The sequence below is a fragment of the Malaclemys terrapin genome, chromosome 3, assembly GCF_027887155.1.
Source record: "Malaclemys terrapin pileata isolate rMalTer1 chromosome 3, rMalTer1.hap1, whole genome shotgun sequence".
NCBI lineage: Eukaryota > Metazoa > Chordata > Testudines > Emydidae > Malaclemys > Malaclemys terrapin.
Window position 1 is genome coordinate 72,777,115 of NC_071507.1, and position 19,773 is coordinate 72,796,887.

Genomic DNA, 19,773 nt, shown 5'->3' on the forward strand with positions numbered 1-19,773 from the left:
AAAGGACCAGCCACACCCCCAGGTCAATAAATAACTTAGATTTTACCCAAAAATCACACTGATGCTAATCCTTTAGTATCTAAACCAGGGGTCAGCAACCTTTCAGAAGTGGTGTGCCGAGTCTTCATTTATTCACTCTAATTTAAGGTTTTGCGTGCCGGTAATACATTAACGTTTTTAGAAGGTCTCTTTCTGTAAGTCTATATTATATAACTAAACTATTGTATGTAAAGTAAAAAAGGTTTTCAAAATGTTTAAGAAGTGTCATTTAAAATTAAATTAAAATGCTGATCTTACGCCACCAGCCTGCTCAGCTTGCTACCAGCCTGGGGTTCTGTTCACCTAGGCCGGCAGCGGGCTGATCAGGGCCTGTGGCCGGGACCCCAGACCTGGGGGGGGATTTTTCAGGGGTCAGGGCACACGGCTGGGGGAGGGGGTTCAGGGCAGAAGGCTGGGGTGTGTGGGGGGGTTTTTCAGAGATCAGGGCTGGGGGCTGTAGGGAGTGTAGGGTGGAAGGCTGGGTGTGTGTTGGGGTGGGGGGGGTTCAGGGCAGGGGCATGGGGCTGCGGGATGGGTGTGTGTTGGTGTGGGGGGGGGGTTCAGGACAGAGGGGTGGGGGGTGCAGGGCAGAAGGCTGGGGTGCTCAGCTCATGGGGGTGCTCCCAGCCCCCTGCCCTGAGTGGCTCATGGCAGGGGGCTGGAAGGGATATGCCCTGTTCCAACCCCTTCCCCCAGGCTCTGTCCCTACCTCTTTCTGCGTCCTCTACGGAGCTGTGTGCACGCTGCCGCTCTTCCCCTCCCCCTTGCAAGGGCCATCAGCTGATTGGCGCAGGGAAGGAGAGGAGGAGGGCAGGAAAGCACCGCTGGGGGAAGAAGCGGGGGAGGGGGAAGCTTGGCTGTCGCATAACCAAGCTTCTGCCTCCTGCCCCCGCAGGGGAGAGTGTTGGGCGGGGGGGCTGAGTGGGGCTGGGGGTTGGGACCATAGCAGGAAGCTGCGTGCCACTCAGCATCGGCTCGTGTGCCGTGTTTGGCATGCGTACCATAGGTTGCCGACCCCTGATCTAAACTCAGAAAGTTTATTTATAAAAAGAAGGAAAGAAAGGGGAGTTAAAATTGGTTAAAGTAATGAATTACATCCAGTAATGGCAAAGTTTTTGGTTCAGGCTTGTAGCAGTGATGGAACAAACTGCTGGTTTAAGTCAAGTCTCTGGAGTACATCCGCAGCTTGGATGGGTCATTCAGTCCTTTGTTCAGAGCTTCAGCTTGTAGCAAAGTTCCTCCAGAGGTAAGAAGCAGGATTGAAGACCAGATGGAGGGGATGCAGCTGCCTTTTAGAGCCTTTTGCCATGCAACTTGTGCTTCTTTTGTTTCAAACACAAGCTGCCCAGCACATGGCTTGGAAGCCTCAGGGCTTGTCTACACTGGCAATTTACAGCACTGCAACTTTCTAGTTCAGGGGTGTGAAAAAATACCCCCAAGTGCAGCAAGTTTCAGCTCTGTAAAGTGCTAGTGTAAACAGTGCACCAGTGCTGGGAGCGAGCCAAGCTCCCAGTGCTGGTATCTAAGCCCCTCATGGAGGTGGGTTTTTTAGAGCTCTGGGAGAGCTCTCTCCCAGCGCTGCTCCACGACCACACAACCCACATTAAAGCGCAGCCGCGGCAGCACTTTAGCTTTGCCAGTGTAGACTAGCCCTTAGAGTTCTATCCATAGGCATGTCCCTGCATGCCTAGTGAGTCATAAGGTGTATCTGCCTTCTTTCAATGGGTCAGTGGTATAGCTGATGGGCCTTAATGGGCCATCAAGCAGGCTAGGCAGTACTGCTGCCCAAACTTTCTGGGGGTGTCACCCAGAAGCATAGCACAGGTTTGAAATACAGACATACATATCTATTATTCATAATACAAAAAGGCGATACAAACATATAAACAAGATTATCATATCTGGCAAATTATAACATTTTTGAAGATATCTTATGTGGCATATCTGGCTGTGACTGATGTCCCAGTTGGGGATCGCTATTATCACTCAGTTAGGGTGAACTGCAAAGAATGGGGCAGACAATCCCCATAAAGCTGGTGGATATTCCAATACTTCTATCTTCACGTACAAAAATGAGACATACCTACAGATACCATAATCATAACCAGCAAAACAACCTTTTCATAGACACTTAACAACCTTTGTACAATATTTGCTGCAAATATATAACAGTGGTTGCAACAATGATCTATATGGTCATATTTTAATCAGATAACGTCACAGACATGTTCTAAAATGCTGAGACATTCTGGGAAGTTCCAGAATTGGTAAGGCATTTAGTATGTCAGTTTGTTTCCATGTACTCTTCCATAAACACAGCCCAGAAGTTTTTCCTGTCAGTAAGGTTTTATTAATCCCATTACTGCTTTGCATAAAAAGAAGTGGGTTTACAATCCCGGTAAAGCAGACGTGGGCAAACTACGGCCCAAGGGCCACATCCAGCCAGTGGGACCGTCCTGCCCGGCCCCTGAGCTCCCAGCCAGGGAGCCTAGTCCCCGGCCCCTCCCCTACTGTTCCCCCTCCTCCGCAGCCATGCTGTCGCGTGGGCTGCACTCTGGCCCGCCACTCCCGTTGGGCAGCATGGGAAGCGTAGCTGGCTCTGGCCGGGTGTCGCGGCTGTGAGCTCCTGCTGCTCGTAAGGGGGCAGGAGGTTCTGGGGGGCAGAGGTTCTGGTGGGGTGGTCTGGGGATGGGGAACAGGGAGGGTTCAGAGTGGGAGTCCCAGGGAGCCTGTCTGGGGGTGGGGATGCAGATAGGGGGCGGGAGGGCAGTCAGGGGACAGGGAGCAGGCAGGGTTGGATAAAGGGGTGGGATTCCGGGGGGCAGTTAGGGGCAAGGTGTCCCGGGAGGGGGTGGTCAGGGGACAAGGACAAGAGGGCAGTTGGATAGGGGGTGGGAGTCCCAGGGGGACTGTTAGTGCGCAGAGGTGTGGATAGGGCGGGGCAGGCAGGGGACAGGGAGCAGGGGGTTGGATGGGGGCGGGGATCCCAGGAGGGGGCGGTCAGGGGACAAGGAGCAGGAGGGGTTGGGAGTTCTGAGGGAGGTAGTCAGGGGGCAGGAAGTGGGAGGGGGTGGGGGCCAGGCTGTTTGGGGAGGCACAGCCTTCCCTACCCAGCCCTTCATACAGTTGCGCAACCCCGAGGTAGCCCTAGGGCCAGAAAGTTTGCCCACCCTTGCTGTAAAGGCTTGCTCACAACTTCAAATGCAATCAACAGCTTTTTAGCTGTGTTTTATACAAATTAGTCTAAAATACGTTTTCTGCATGCATACATATATATTTGTGAAGTTGCTGCAATCCTTTTTCAGTGTCACAGCTGTCTCTGAAGAGTTCAGCCAGAAATCAAACTTTTCCTTGATCAAGAGATTTTCCTTAAAATTTTGCGACAACTGAAGTAACTGATATCTGCAGGTCCCTTGAAGCCACAACTGACCACATGTTTGAATTTGTGTGTTTTACAGAAAAAAAACCCACATTGTATGAGTGTGTTCATTTGATTATGGATATTTTTGAAGGGGTGCCAATTCATTTAAAAAATAAAAAAAGATTAGATACCTTTCTACAACTAACTAAAATAGGTCCTTTACACCTAAGGGTGTGAGCAAGAGCTTATTTATGGTACAATATTTCCTTCCCTTAGCCAGACCTTGACATTGTAAAGAATCTTAATGTGTATTCTCAAAACTTTCAAGAGTAAAACCTTTCTTCTAAAGTTCTCTGCTTGCATACAGGAGCGGTGCCAGGTTTTTGGCACCCTAGGCGGGGGTCCATCTGTGCTCCCGGTCATCGTCGTCAATTCTGCGGCGGGGGGTCCTTCCGCGCTCCCGGTCTTCGGGGCACTTCAGCGGCGGGTCTGGGAGCGAGTGAAGGACCCGCCACAGAATTGCCGCCGAAGACCCGGAGTGTGGAAGGACCCCCCGCCGCCGAATTGCCGCCGAGGGTGGCAAAATGCCGCCCCCCCAAATCCTGGCACCCTAGGCGACCGCCTAGGTCGCTTAAATGGAAGAGCTGGCCCTGCTTGCATAGGTTGCATTGTTTTGTCTAGCCACATTTGCTGTAAATTTATAGTATTGCAGATGAGTTTTCTCTTGGGCTTTTAAAATTCAGTATAGCAATTTGACTGCACCACCATCCCCACCTACCAAGATTTAAAGTCCAGTTTGCTAGTTCTGTCAAGGAAAAATAATTGTTATTGTTTTATTACAGGGATTTTCTTACATTCTTCATTGTAGGCAGGTATTAAATCAGCTACAAAAATGTGCATATATTTGTAAAATTGCAAGCATTTTCCTTCCTCACTTGTAGCTTTAAACTACTTGAGTATTGCACTGACAATGTGTGTCTCTCTCTCAATGCTAGCTTGGCCCCTGTTCTTAAGAAGGAATTACAATTCCTCTTTCCAAATTATATTTGCTTTCTAATAAGAATATTGGTTTATATTGTTAATATAGGCAACACGTCATTATAACAGGTTACAAGGTTGTTGTTGTTTTTAACAACTTACTATCCATTTGATTTTCCATACTTTGGAATATTTTAGTCCCCTCCCCTCAACACATTTTAAAAGATAAAACCAAAACCAGTTACTGTTTCCTTAATAATGCTCTTTGTAAATATTTTTGTCTTTTACAGTCTAGATTTCCTCATGATTTTTAGCGTGGAGTTGTCTTACTTATTTGCCAATGGCTCAAGACTTTTGGGCCATCAATCTATCATTGATATGGCTCCATTGCTGTAGCAACTGAGTGCCTTATAATCTTTAATATATTTATCCTTATAACACCCCTGTGAGATGGGGAAGTACTATTATCCCCATTTTACACAGGGGGAACCAAGGCACAGAAAGACTGAGGGTATGTCTACACTGCAATAAAATACCCATGGCACCAGGATTAGAGCCCGAGTCAGTTGTGAGGCTTTAAATAGTACACCTCTACCCCGATATAACGCTGTCCTCGGGAGCCAAAAAAATCTTATTGAGTTATAGGTGAAACCGCGTTATATCGAACTTGCTTTGATCCGCTGGAGTGCGCAGCCCCGCTCCCCCGGAGTGCTGCTTTACTGCATTATATCTGAATTCATGTTATATCGGGTCGTGTTATATCAGGGTAGAGGTGTAGTGTAAATGTTTGGTTTCTGGCTGGAACCCAGGTTCTGAAACCCAGTGAGGGGGGAGCATCTCAGACACTAGGCTCCAGTCCGAGTGTGAACATCTGCACTGCTACTTTTAGCCGTGCAAGCCCAAGTTAATTGATCTGGGCTCTGAGACTTGGTGCTGTGGGATTGTCTTTGCAGTGTAGATGTATCTTAAGTAACTTGACCAAGATCACTTTATAGAGCTGAGTGTAATTCTCTTCTCTGTCACACATTTCAAGTCCTAGACTTAACTCTAACTACAGGAATATCCTCCCCATCATCTTTTTTTTTGTCCATATACCAAATCCTACTGGCTTTTCTTTGAGGTGGACTTCCAGCTGATAATGGAGGTGGAGGGGTGGGACAGAAGAGCAGGAAGAAGGAATGTACTTGCTATTTAAAGAATTGTTGCTTTGGAACAATTGAACCTGTGAACTTTAATCATGACTCTTGAAGAGTGTGTTCTGTGTATGTGTCTAGGAACATCTGAATTAATATGTTTGCCAGCCACCACGTTTCAATTTACTACCATACAAAAGAAGAGTGTCTCTTTTCCTTCCAAAGCATCCAGCTGTTTTATTACCTTGTTCTCTTTGTGACCCCCTAAATGAATAAGAACTGATAGTGATATTCTCAGTATTTTAGGAACACATTTGCATAAGTAATGAAGCAATTCAGAAAGGGCACAGAAATCAGAGGCAGCTGACTGAATTAAGATCATTTTGTTGATTAGATATTTTAAAAAAATTGCTTACAAACTGCACAACAAGCTGTTTAAGACAACACTTCCTTTAGCGCTCTTTTTAATAAGAGAATTGTCCACAAGGTGTGGTAATCCCAAATGAAGAATTGATAACTTCCAATTTTGTAATGCCATTTTGTAAATTTTGTAGTTTTAATTTAATAACCTGAGAGGAACATATTTTGTTACAGGGAGTACAAATCAATATGATGCGTACTAAAAAATGCTTTTGTATATTTTCCTTCTTTTAGCCTGAACTTGAGGTGCTGAGTGCATGTAATTTGAATCAATGGGGCATAGGAATTTGGTAACAGATTTAAACAATGCTGTTTTGCACTCGGATACCGTGGGGATGGCTGTGGTATAAGAATATGAATAGAATGGGACTAGTGGGCATTTGGCATCGTTCAGAATCAGGCTCGGATCTGACCACTCTTGAACTTGGGGAGTGCCTTCTTCCAGATCCAATTCTGAATTACATAGCTCTGACTCATCACTGTTGTCTCTTTTAACTATTTAAAAAAGCACCATAAATGTACACAGCACTGTATGGAACCTATAGAAAGATGGGAGCACTGATCCATAGAGCTCACACACAAATATGATGTAAGCAGCTTAGTTGTGAGCAGATATGGAGGTAAGGCTGTCACTGCAGGTATATTTCATGAAAAGGGTAGAAAGAGGTATTTGAACAGAGAAAAGTGCGTCGTTCATGTGAATCAGAAGGCTTTTCCAGTGCCGAGTCTAAGAGAAGGTTTGAAGGTATCAGAAGTTTGGAACTTCACAATCTAAAGCTCATATTGTTTGACTACTTTTGCCCTTGCTCTTGAATTTTTCCATGGGAGGGAAGTATTTAAGTTATGTCGTTCCTTACCTACTGATGTTTATTTTGCTAGCCAATTGGTAGCAAGACTTCTCGGGCTTAGAATTACCTCACAGAAGTCAATGGGATTTAAAAAGGTTTGTCTAAAGAATTTAGTCTTCATGGTAGCCAAAGAATTTGGATCAAATTCTTCCCTCATTTATTTGAATGCAGCCCTATTGACTTCACTGTGGTCCCATGAGTATAAATTAAGTCATACTGTGTATTTAAAATGCTCTCTCCATCTGTAGGTTTGTCTGCCTGCCTAAGAGTTTTTAAACTGTAAGAGTATCTGCCCAATATATATTTCTGGCCAGCTTCTGTTCTCAATGATAAGTAAATCACTAATATAAATGAGAGCAACAAGTTGGCCACTGAAGTCTAATAGCAATCAAAATGCACAGTTTAACTAAGTAGTAAAGATGTTTTCTCTGTAAACGGGATGATTGTAGGACCTGTATAATTTGGAAATGATGCATTCTAAGACGACTGAATTCCTATGTAATCATTTAGTACTGCGCATATGCACATTAAATGTGATTGCATAGTATATATAATTATTACCAACTAGGCCTTGGAAAATACATGTTAAGCTTAGTGAATACATGTGGTAAAATAGAAGCAGCTTAATGATAATAATTATCTACAATAAAAGCACTAGGAAAATACCTTTGGTTTGTTTGTACTATCCTTATTTATATAAGAGAGAGAAATTATAGTTGGAACAACTCTGTTTAAGTCTATCATATCCATATGCCCCAAACCAGAGTACATTGATATACTGTACAAATATGTAAACAGTGCCATGAAGTTACAGTGGCTTTGTACACTATAATGTATTGTGTGAGTCCATGTCTTGTGTAGTGAGTAAAGCAGAAGACTGGAAGTTCTCATTCCAGCTCCACCACCCACTTCTTATGTGGCCTCGGACAAGGCTCTTAACCTCTCTCCCTCACTTTACCCATATGTAGTATAGGTTTGCTCATCATATCAAAGTCACAAGGGCTTTAAAAGCTCTTTAATGTTTGTAAAGTGCTTTGAAATCTTTGTTTAAGGTGCTATAGAGAATACCTTGCAATTGTATTTTAATTGTTTCATAAGGTAGTTCAGATAGAATAAACCTTTAACTTCCCTTGAACCAAACCTTTTTGAATTTCAAAGAGGAGGCATTAATGCTTCAACTAATATTCGTTTGATTACATCTGAGTAGAGGCTACAGAAAAGCAATAGACCGCTAATCAGTATCTCTTCTGCAGACCTTCAGCATGAACTTCCCCCTTTATGTAGGCCATCAGCATTGTGATAATAAATCATAGTGATGGAGGATAGTCACTAGGATCTTTTTACTGAAGCTGAAATAAAAAAAAAAAAAAGTACAAGTCTGCAGTGCTGCTCTTTAAACATCACCATTTACTTAGGAGAAAGAAGTATCTAGTATAAAAGAAGATCCTTTATCATACTGCAATTCAAAAAATGATAACACTTGGTAGCAGGTACAAATCTTCATGACTGTATGTCTGCGGGGAAATAGTTCTGTGGGAGATTTCATTCATAGTTAAGAGCAAGATGGAACCCTGAAAAAAATTGAAAGGCTCAGTGTTTTCTAAAAATTAATCTGATCACTTGGGTACCATCCATCTCTTAACTGTCTGAATCTCATTTGTAGCCATCCCCATCTCTCTTTCTTTATGCTGTACTGGTGGATTACTAGTACCAAATAACTTTATTCTGGTTTTTGTCCTTAAAAATGATAAAGGGGACCCCTGACATTTGAATATTTTGGAATATACTTCATATATTCATACTTCGGGAAGTTTGCCAGCATTAAACCTCTGAATCTTTTAAGTATCATGAATCCTGATTCTTCATTCTCTCCTAATGTAAATTCAGTGCAACACCAAGTTTAGTAAAATAAGTCTGATCTGAAACTAAATGAAGCAAAAGGAAAACCTAGATCCTTGAATCCCAAACAGAACCAATTTCAGACATACCAGACAGTGATTTATCTTCTCCCAATTCCTTGTTGAAAAAATAAAATAGCTTCTTCTAAACATCCCCTTCGTTGTTAATACAAAACACACAGCTATTCACACACGTCTCCAAAGCCATTAACCTGTCTGTTCTTTGTACAGAAAAGGAACAAAACAAAAATGGAAATAAGAACCCTTCAGAATCTTTACAGGTCATATTGAATCTCCTAAAACAAAGTCATACCAGCTATGTATTTCAGTTAAGGAATAAGTAGTGCATTGACCTTTAATAATTGAGTGTGACCTGATCTTAATTAAAAACCTACTTGGTTCTATTGGACCTGCAAGGCTTGATAGTGTAGAGGTAAAACCATCTGCACTTGCACTACCTACCAGTGTAGACCCAACGTAGTAAAACAGGTAGTATTTTTCAAGTGTAGATAAGCCTTTACAGCTCCAGAGACTTTTTCGACCAATCAAAAAGAAAAGTATGACTAAGCATGCAGAACTGTTGTTTCCTAGAAGCTTTTGGAGGTTTGACGTAAATCAACAGTGATCAAATGTGGAGACATCATCAAAAGGGGATGAAAACATAGGTGTAGAGAGGTAAAATGCAAAATAATGGGAGGATGCTGGAGGAGGAACCGCAGGCAATAAAGGGAGGTTTTATATTAATTGTCAATTCTCCTATCCAGGGAGAGGAAATGAACAGCATAGATACACAATGTGAATGTGACCATAGAACTGTACCTCTCACATGAAAGAGAATCTAATTTCCTCTTGTCTGTTTAATACTGCCCTGATATCACTTTCCGTTGTAAACAAACTCTTTAGTAGTTTCTGAAAGGAAAGTGTCGCATCTGTATTGGGACACTAGTAGTCAATATCTAGGGTCCATGGGAGGATTTTGACCTTAAGAAATGCTCCAAATCATGATAAAGGATGAGAACTGCTGCAGTCTACTACCAATTAACACTAATAAATGCTTGGGAGACTAGCTCTTGGGGAGTTGGTGGGGCTTAGGATTTTTTCTGCAGATTTATTGCTGTACCTCTAGCTAGATTATGTGGATAACGCCAGAAGCAACCCATACTATCTCCTACTATTGTTTTCTTACTGTCCTTTCCCTGCTCTAATATTACTTTGATTTATGTAATGTTTGTGTAAATCTGGAGTCTTACATCTGCTTCCTGCCCTTAACCCAAGATTTTAAAAAGAATGGTGTTACTTCTGCTGTGACGTGGGTGGCTCCTTTACAAGCTGGTTTGATAAGGACACAATTTATTATGTCTTCCCATTATATCTTGGGTACCTCCACTTGACTGAAACAGTAACATGAGCAACCTTCATGGAATAGACAGGAAATGCACATAAATGTGGTGTTGTTTTTAAAAGATTTTCTTCTTAAAATTGATTTTTGCTATTTTAAAATATTTTTGTTTGTCAGTATCCTTTGTTGTTGTTCTTCAGAGAATCACCCTGTCCCTTGTTTAAGCTAAACAGCCAAATGTGTTTATAATGGGCCAATTCCCACTGGATAGCTTACATTGTGACAGACAAGACTGGGAATAGTTCAGGTAATGCTGTGTGCAGAAGGCTTTAGCATAGCACACTGCAGGAATGAAGTTGCAAAGCCCAGAGCAGCAGGAGAAGAGAGGGAATGAAAAAGGGGGGACTATGAGTAGGGGAATATGAAAGCAGAGATGTAGGTTGGGTACATTTATGTAGGACCTTGAAAATAAGGACAGGAACATAAATTTGGAAAAGGAAGCAATCAAAGGGATAGAAAGATTGGAATGGTGGGAAAGAGGACTCTAGCAACTCCAGCCTGGAGAGGTGAAGGTTACCCTTCGCATGGTGAGAGATGATGAATTGTGCTGCAAAGTGGGGATAAGGGAAAAAAAAGGTGGGCCTGGGTCATATAAAATAGGAAGAAGTGACAGGATCTTAAACAACTAGATATATGAAAAATAGGTGAAGAAATTAGTTTTTAAAGATAGCTTGAGATATTACTGGGACGTTGCTCTGAATTTGAGTTGCTGGTGGGACGTGATCGGCCCAACAATATGTGTCTGTGAGGGGAAGAGAGAGAGAGTTGGGAGTGTCAGAATAGAAGTGGTGATTAAAGATGGAGGACCAGAAGAGGTCCGCTACAGTGAAAATGGAAAGATTAGAGATTAAGTGAGAGGTTCCTGGATGGAGCGGCTATTAGCACATATTAAATCAAAGAGTTAGGTTTTCAGTAACATCTTTAAATAGAGATTTTGAAAATGGCCTAAAACAAAGAATACAGACTTGAGCTGTTCCATGTGTGTGTGTGCACGCGCTGCACAGTTACAATGTGTGCTGCATTAACCCTTTTGAAGTCTTGTTTGATAAAGGGTTTTGTTTGTTTTTACACATGAATACAAGAATGTAATACAATGTTTGCTTGTTTGTCCCTGAAAATTTACAATTATTATTCTTTTTAAAATGTAGACTGTCAGATAAGTAACATGCTTCTTGCACTATGAAATTGTGCATCAGTATTCCTGATCTGGAAAAAAGAATAGTTTGCATAATGCGTCTCTTTTGTTGAAACTGTGGGGTGTTCTATAAAAATAAAATGGTCCAGTTGATTCTGGAGAAACTCAACATTAGTTCCTTTTTATATGTTATATGGACATTTATGGTATCATGGAGCTGTGACTGAAGAATATAGAAAGTACAAGCTTACTAAACTAAACATTTTTTTTTTTCCTCTTAGGTTCAGACATTGTTCAGTGGTTAACGAAGAATTTAGCTATAGAAGACCCAGGTAAATTGTTTTTCTGTATTAAAAAGTTCTGCTTCATGGGTCTGTTAAGTTCTAAGATCTTGTTCTGTTCTCTGGCCCTGTAGGGCCAGCTTCTAACTGGATAGAATTTGATCCATGGGCTCTCGGAGGTTCAATTTTACTAGCAAAGCGCACAGCATTCAATCCTGCAGACCTTCCTTAAGAGCCATTAACTGAGAATGAACACTTTATTCGTGTAACTTCTGGAAAATCAGTTCATCTTAATGGTAAAGAATAGGAATGACTATTGCTTTGGGGAAATTAAAAATTAATGGAGCTATCCTATCTCCTGGAACTGAAAGGGACCTTGAAAGGTCATTGAGTCCAGCCCCTGCCTTTACTGGCAGGACCAAGTACTGATTTTGCCCCAGATCCCTAAGTGGCCCCCTCAAGGATTGAACTCACAACCCTGGGTTTAGCAGGCTAATGCTCAAACCACTGAGCTATCCCGCCCCCCAATAATAATAGTATACATTCAGAAATAATAGTATACATTCAGTTCCATGGGGACACATTCACCCAACACCATGTTAAATGGCATCAAGCCAAAAAAAATTTAATTTTTAATCACTTGACTACTTCACTATGAAATTAAATTAAAAAATTCTCATTTGTTTGATGTTCAGTCTTTTTTATTATTACAATATTGCACTGGATAAGAGTGTATTTTAAATCTCCAGGTATTTTTATGGGTTCCTTAAGTGGAAAGGCTGAACAGGAAGATGCATTTTGGGAGATGGAATGGGGAAACAAAACAGTGCATGCGGATGTGGTTTTATTTCAAACTCTCAATTTTTTCAGAATGGAAAGTTTCAATTTTTCCATTTTGAAATGAAATTTTGTTTCAATGTTTAATGTTTTGTTTTATATAAAATTTTTAAAAACTGAAAGTCAGAATGAAACATTTTGATTTTCTTGAAACAAAATATGTTGATCGATCTGAAACATTCTCTCCCTCCTCCCCAAAAAAATGGTTTAACATGAAATTTTAAAATATTTTCGCTTTGTTCCATTTTAGAATGAACCTTCCCCCTCAAAAATGGAATTTCCCATGAGGGAAAATCCGGTTCCTCCCCAGCTCCAATCGGTATATTAAAGATTGTCAGGCACTCATGCTAGGACAGTGAGTTCCATGTAAATTACCCAAGATAGATGCTTTAAAGGAACCAACTGTGAACCTACCAGAACAGTCTCAACAAAGAGGATGGTTACTAATGGCTTCCAGGTTAACATAACTTTACCCATTCCAGCACCCAGCTAACACCAGCAATAGAAATAGAGCTCACATGCCTAATTCTGATGATAATGCTCAATGCAGATAGCAAAACGTGAGCACTTGAGACTTTGAGCTACTGTTACTTCTGTTCTCTTTGCCTTGTTTGTCAGGTATGAAAATTTTCACCAGCCTATTTGTATTATGATTTGAGTCTGTGTCTTACTTACTGTTTGGCTGGGACGAGACTCCCAATTGTCAAACTATGATGATTTGTTACATTAGCAGTAATTGACTTGCCCTTGAACTGCAGTACTAGGATCAATTGTCAGTCAGTTCTCTCATCAGCAGAGAGAAGCTTCCCAGGGAAGAAAGATTAAACTGAAGGTGAAACATGGTTTCCTTTGTTAATATGCAATAAAACAATAATTACAAGAACACTTAACACAAAACACTGGAGTTGCTGAAGTTTGATCATGTCCTATCAGGTTTTCATGACAATCAGGGTCCAGACACCCCTGTGGAGAACAGGGGGTCTGAACCCCAAAATATGCAACTGAATCAAGTGATTGTATACAATATTATCATACTATCAAAGTGTATTGAGTAAAATATCATATAAAATTGGTGACATGCTGATTAGGAATAGCACTGTGTGGTTATGTACGGCTTGTCTATGTGTGCTGGGAATATGTTCCTAAAATGTGTTCAGGAAGCAGTGCATAAGGCAAGCCTGCCATAGACAAAGGACTGTGGATTTATCTGTGTGATCAGTTTGATTACAAACCGATGGCTATGAAAGTATATTTACATATCGTGTAAACAAAGCAATCATGCTAACAAGCAATGGAGGAAATAATGTAGTGAGCACACCCGGGGACAGAGTCAGTACTCCCAGAAAGTCTTCCTGGCTCTTGAGGACAACACCCTCTGATTCTGAGAACATTGGATCCTCCTATCAGGAAGGGCTGGAGATGCTGGTTAGCTTGATATGTGGATGCTGGGCAATGACATAGCTTGTTAGAATTAAATTGTAGGCACTAGAAAGGATGTTGGTTTTGTTTTGTCTGTAACCCTTTTCTATCTCCTTTATCCTTGCTTGGTATCACTTAAATCTCTGCTTTTTATTAATAAATTTATTCTTAGTTTTACTATAAAGTATCTCAGTGCCATTACACTGAAGTAAAGAGTGAGTCCTTAGCGAACCTAACAGGCTGGAGTGTGTACTGTCTCTTTGGAGACAGCAAACTTTATAATTTCTGAGAGTATCCAGTGAGAGGGTATAGACACTCTCTGGGGAATCACTGGTTGTTACCTCCAAGGCAAGATTTAGACTGGCAGAGACTTCTGGAGTTGCTGGTGAGGAGGATTGGGTATAAAGGAAGATTGACGGGTGTGGCAAGCAGCTGACACTCTGTTTAAGCAAAACTCTTCCTCGCTGAGGCAGAGGGGTTACATGGCGGCTTATGGTTCTGGTTGTCCTGAGGAGAGCATCACAATTGTACTGGGTGAAAAAAACCTAGTTCACAGAGCTAATGGACATTGTATTTACTGTGCTTCAGTAATAAGGACTTGGAGAACAGACCTTTCCAAAGCCCAACTGGTCTAGAGCTGGCTAGCATAGTCCTTCACTCTTAGCCAGTTTCAATGAAAGCTCCCATCCTTCCTTCCCAGAGTTTTTGTGGTGCTAAAATAATCATGCCTACACCTGCGTTGAGTATCATACCCATCTCATGCTGTGCATAGCTGTCTGGCTTGATCATGCACATTCACACTTCATTGCCCAGTATTTGCATGTAATCTTCAAATTCTTCTCACTCGTGTCAGTGCAATCTCATTGGCATCACTAGTATAACTGACAAGAAAATTTAACCTATACATTGATTTACATCATTTTAAAAATGTATCTGGTTACGTCAAAAGGAAGATTAAGGGTCTAATTCTACATCCTTTATTCATGAGAGTAATCCTGAAAGTGAGAACTTCTCATGTTAGCAAGAGTTGCAGGATTGGACTTCAGCATTAAGCAGGCAGTGCTAGATCCAGCTTGCTTCTGGTAAAGGAGAGAAGAAATATTAGGAAAGGAAGCTGCATAAGAGCACGTGACAAAATGTTACCTCTCCACATTTGTAGTATTTGTATTTTTTTTTTAAATAGAAAATATAACTGCACTACCCTTTCATTGAGAATAAAGGACATACTGATTTATGGGTAGTGGTAGATTATAACAGGGAATAGCTAGGCAGCAGTATTTGTTTTCATTATGCAAATATGTATAAAAGTGCTATCTGGAAACAGCAGTTTGAAGGAAAAAAGTAGTTACAAGTGTAAACTGCTAGTAAAAAATATGATTGAATACAGTTTGTTTGCAAATGGGAAATAATTTACTACAGAAGATTTGAAAGATCAATTTGCAGTAAAGCTCAGCTCCCTGCTAGCTTCAGCTTAAACATTTCCAACAAAGTTGAAAATTTTCATCCAGAAAACATACTAGGTAGAATTAATGTGTTAAATTCTGCTAATTTATGCTAGACACGTCAGTGAAGTTAATAGCGTGTAGTGGTACAGAACTTGCACCAATATAGCATGGTTACTATTTTTTCCCCCAATATGTAGCTTTCGATATTTTGTTTGTTTTTTCTCCAATACGTATTTGTATTTGACCCTCTAGCTCTATTGAAAAGTTTAAAGGAGCAGAAATAAAAATATGCATAAAATATGCCTGGCCTCTACACCAACTAAGGCAATTAATTGAGTTTACTGAGTTGCAGATATGCACTTTGGCATTTGTTTGCAAAATTGACCATTTTAGGAGTGTTGACTCTTCAGTGATGGTGCCAATTAGTTTTAATGTGGAAAATCTATTCTCTGCAATTTTCTTTTTTAATGTGATAATTAGTGCTGTGAAAGTTACCAGATGGAGTACGCTGTAGACTAAAGTCTTTTTAATTCTTTGAAAGATACAACAGGATGGATGGACTTGTTGAAAGCTCAGAATTAAAGCTTGGTCTACACTACCAAGTTGTCACTATAACTACATAATTCAGGGGTGTGGAAAATCTACACCCGAGTGATGTAGTTATACCGACCTAAGCCCTGGTGTAGACAGTGCTACAAGGTTGTGGAGTACCTAACATCGATGGGAGAGCTGTGTAGATAGTGCTGCAACAGGGCTATACCTGTAGACAAGCTGAGACACCCAAGATGTGAGTTCTTTTCCTGGCTCTGCCATTGATTTCTTTGGTAAGCCTGGGAAGTCACTTAATGTCTCTGTGCCTCAGTTAGCCCAGTATATAAAATATTATTGCACCTTTACTGAGTGGTAGCGGATTTGGGTGTCTTGACAGTTTCCCTATTGGTGCAGAAACTGGTAACCGAGTCAAATATTTTCTTAATGTAACTTGCTTATTTACAAAATATACATGGCATCTTTAACTCCATGGAATTTTATCCATCCACCTTTTGCCATTCCAACACCTACATATCAGTGGGGGTCATGTCTTAATTCACCAGTGTTTCTAAAGCACTTTGAATTCCCTTGATTGAAGGCACTTTATGGTTGAAAAGTAACTGTCAGGGACAGTGGTAATGAAAAGAGCTCCAGAGTGTATCACTATCCTTGTGCCCACAATAGCATGTGACTATCTTTTGGGGTCACTATTTGTAGAAGACTTCGGCTACCCAAGCTGCTACCTACCCTTCGCTTAACCTCCCCAAAGACCCAGTTTAGATGGGTTCAAAGTGAAGACTATTTACTGACAATTTTACAGAAATAAAAAAAGTCACTAAATAAGATAGGCATAAGAATACATATTGTGGCAGAGCTCTAACCTTGTCCCCGTGGGTCCTGCGCTTCTAGGCAGTATATGCTAGCTTCAGTGGCTCTCTGTGACCCTCCATGTAGCCCTTCCCTCTCTAGGGCCAGGGTTACAGTCTACTGAGCCCTTTTCATCATAAGCCAGCAAGGAGGTTGGTGAGAGAACTCCCACAGTCTCTGTTGTCCCTAGGGCTTGTTTTAGAACAGTTTAGCCTCCTGTCCTGACAGAGGCCTGACTTCCCCTCCCAGGAGATGTTCCTGTAGTGGTGGGTTGGGGGGAACCCGGGCCCACCCTCTACTCCAGGTTCTGGCCCAGGACCCTAATGGTAGAAGCTGTTGGCAGCCAACCTTTCAAAGCCAGAGTTGCTACATTTCCCTGGGCCACTTCCCCACAGCTCTTCTGCTTCTCCCTTACCTTAGGGCTCCCTTATCAATAACTTGAGGGTGTCTTCATTAACCACTCCTTCAGCCACACTTCCTCTCCCCTGGCTCTCCTCTGCCAGACTGGAATGAGCCCTTTTTATAGTATCAGCAGGGCCTTAATTAGAGTCAGGTGGTCACATTAGCTTAATGGCCTCACTTGACTCTTTGCAGGTTAATTGGAGTCAGGTGTTCTCATTAGCCTGGAGCAGCCCCTGCTCTGGTCAGTTAGGGAACAGAAAACTGTTAATCCAGTGGTCAGTATATCTGCCTTCTGCTGTACCCAACTGTCCTGGGTCTATCACAATACTTAGATGGAAACTGCTGAAACCATCACTGCAGGAACCCTAAACTGTACAATTCCCATGAGTAGCTATTTTATTATCTGTCTTTTCAAAGTTATACAACTAAACATTCCTTGAAATATTTTTGCATCATGATTTTTCAGCACCTCTTTTTTTCAGTTCACTTTCCTGGTATTTGATAGATGTAGTTGATTGGTAACTAGATATCCCTTAAAAACAACAAGGAATCCTTGTGGCACCATAGAGACTAACATATTTATTTGGGCATAAGCTTTCGTGAGCTAAAACCCACTTCATCAGATGCATGGAGTGAAAAATACAGTAGGCAGGTGTGTGTGATGTTTTTATATATATAAAAAATAACAGCACATGAAAAGATGGGAGTTGCCTTATCAGGTGAGGGGTCAGTGCTAACGAAGCCAATTCAATCAAGGTGGAAGTGGCCTACTCCCAAACAATTGACAAGAAGGTGTGAGTATCAATAGAGGGAAAATTACTTTTTGTTGTGACCCAGCCACTCCCAGTCTTTATTGCCCCAACCCCATCCACCAGCACCCCGACAAACCCCCAGAACTTCCATGCCTATCCAACCTCCACCTTCCCCGGTCCCTGACCGCCCCCCTACAACTGCTCCCTGCCTGGTCCCTGCCTTATCCAACCCCTCCTCCCAGCCCTGGCCCAGGTCCCTTACCATGCTGCTCAGGGCAGCATGTAGGGATGCCAGTTCATGCTGCGCGGCCTGCTGGAGGTCGCAGTTCCCCCCGCCCCCCTTACCTTGCCGCTCAAAGTGGCAGGAGCTGAGCTGCCCAGAGTGCTGGTGGCTCGGCACACTGCGGCTCTGCAAGGTTGGGGGAGGGGGGAGGAGGAGGGGGAGAACAGGGGAGGGGCTGGGGGAGCCTCTGCCTCCCCAGCTGGGAGCTCAGGTGGTGGACAGGACGGTCCGGCAGGCTGGATGTGGCCCGGGGACCAGAGTTGTTTGCCCACCTGCCCACCCCTTTAACAGCCAGTTCTACACCGGCTTCTAAATTTAACAACTGGTTCTTGCGAACCTGTGGGAACAGGCTCCAGCTCACCACTGTATATACCTGCCTACTGTACTTTTCAGTCTATGCATCTGTTGAAGTGTGTTTTAGCCCACAAAAGCTTATGCCCGAATAAATTTATTAGTCTCCAAGGTGCCACAAGGATTCCTCATTGTTTTGCTGATACAGATTAACACAGCTACCCTTCTGATAGATATCCCTTGGCAGTCTTGTGAATTGTGTTCCCTGATCCAGTAGAACAAACAGGGAGAAGACAGGAGTTGAACATCTGTTTACATTACTTCTATTTTCTTCAAATTAAAATCGCTCTCACCAGCAGCCGAGTGCAGTCAAGGACCAATTGTATATCTTGGGCATATTCAGATCCAAGATTTTGGTTAGGACCTCTTTCCTCCCTCCCTCCCTTCTATAAATAGCAAGGTCCCAATCCTGTAAAACACTTATACATGTACTTAACTTTAACTTAGTCACACTCAAGTAAATGGAACTACTTACATGTTTAAAGTTAAGTGCGAGCGTATGTTCTTGCAGGACTGAGGCCTAAATTTTTATACCCTCTAAAGCTGGATAAATATTCTACATTTTGTTTTGTGAAATTGCATTCTAGCAATTTTTGCCAAACAAATACTGTACATCCATTTTCTTCAGTCTGTGAAGATTAGAGGTGAGCTTGACGATATCTTGTGAACGATGGAATTTTATCAAGGTTTAGTGATAACACTTTGCTAAAAGTATTAGTTTTCTCCAGTTTATGGAAATACAATGTGAGAATTTGGCCAGATTTAAGTCATTCCCTCCCACCTCCCTTCCCATACCTACGAATATGTGAGAGAAGGGGAGAAGTAGCTAATCAATGTTTCTCAAAGCAGAACATTTAGGAGACTGAACCAAACAGCTGTGGGCAGTTAGAAGGTGAATTAGGATCTCTCATTCAAGAATTTGTTACACAAGGAAACTAACCTTTTATGGGGAGGAAAAAAAAATGATCAAGTGAGTAGCAAAATGTCACACACACATTTGTCATCCTTGTGTCTATTAAATATGATTTAATAACTTGAAATAAAGCCACAATGAAAACTGTCCCACCTACCCATTTAACTAAATAAACCTAAATCAAATAAACTGGCTGCTGATGAGCCATGAATCTCTCATTATGAAACCTGAAATTACAGGAAACTAATCTGATTTCATGTGTCCTTACCTGAATTGGGCCAAGTTTGTAGAATGAGATTCTGAGATTTGCAAATGTTTTGAATGAATCTTGACCAAGTTTGAAGTGAAACCCCTCTCTCCTACTAGGTGAGTTTGCTTTGAACTTGTGAGGTCATGTAAAGTCTAAATGAAATTCTGTGTCTGATCTCACATGAATAGAAACTAGAAAGTAACAAACAAAACTGTCAAGGTGTTAGAGAAT

At 41.8% G+C, this 19,773-nt stretch overlaps 1 protein-coding gene across 8 annotated transcripts in view; it reads left to right on the forward strand.

Annotated features, from left to right (window-relative positions):
- The window catches only part of RGS7 (regulator of G protein signaling 7), a 432,745-nt gene that overhangs the window by 278,145 nt on the left and 134,827 nt on the right, over window positions 1–19,773 (forward strand). For all 8 annotated transcript variants that reach the window (XM_054024223.1, XM_054024222.1, XM_054024224.1 and 5 more), the window contains exon 4: window positions 11,493–11,543. In XM_054024223.1, the coding sequence (XP_053880198.1) occupies window positions 11,493–11,543 (51 nt within the window). The remainder of the gene's footprint in view (window positions 1–11,492; window positions 11,544–19,773) is intronic.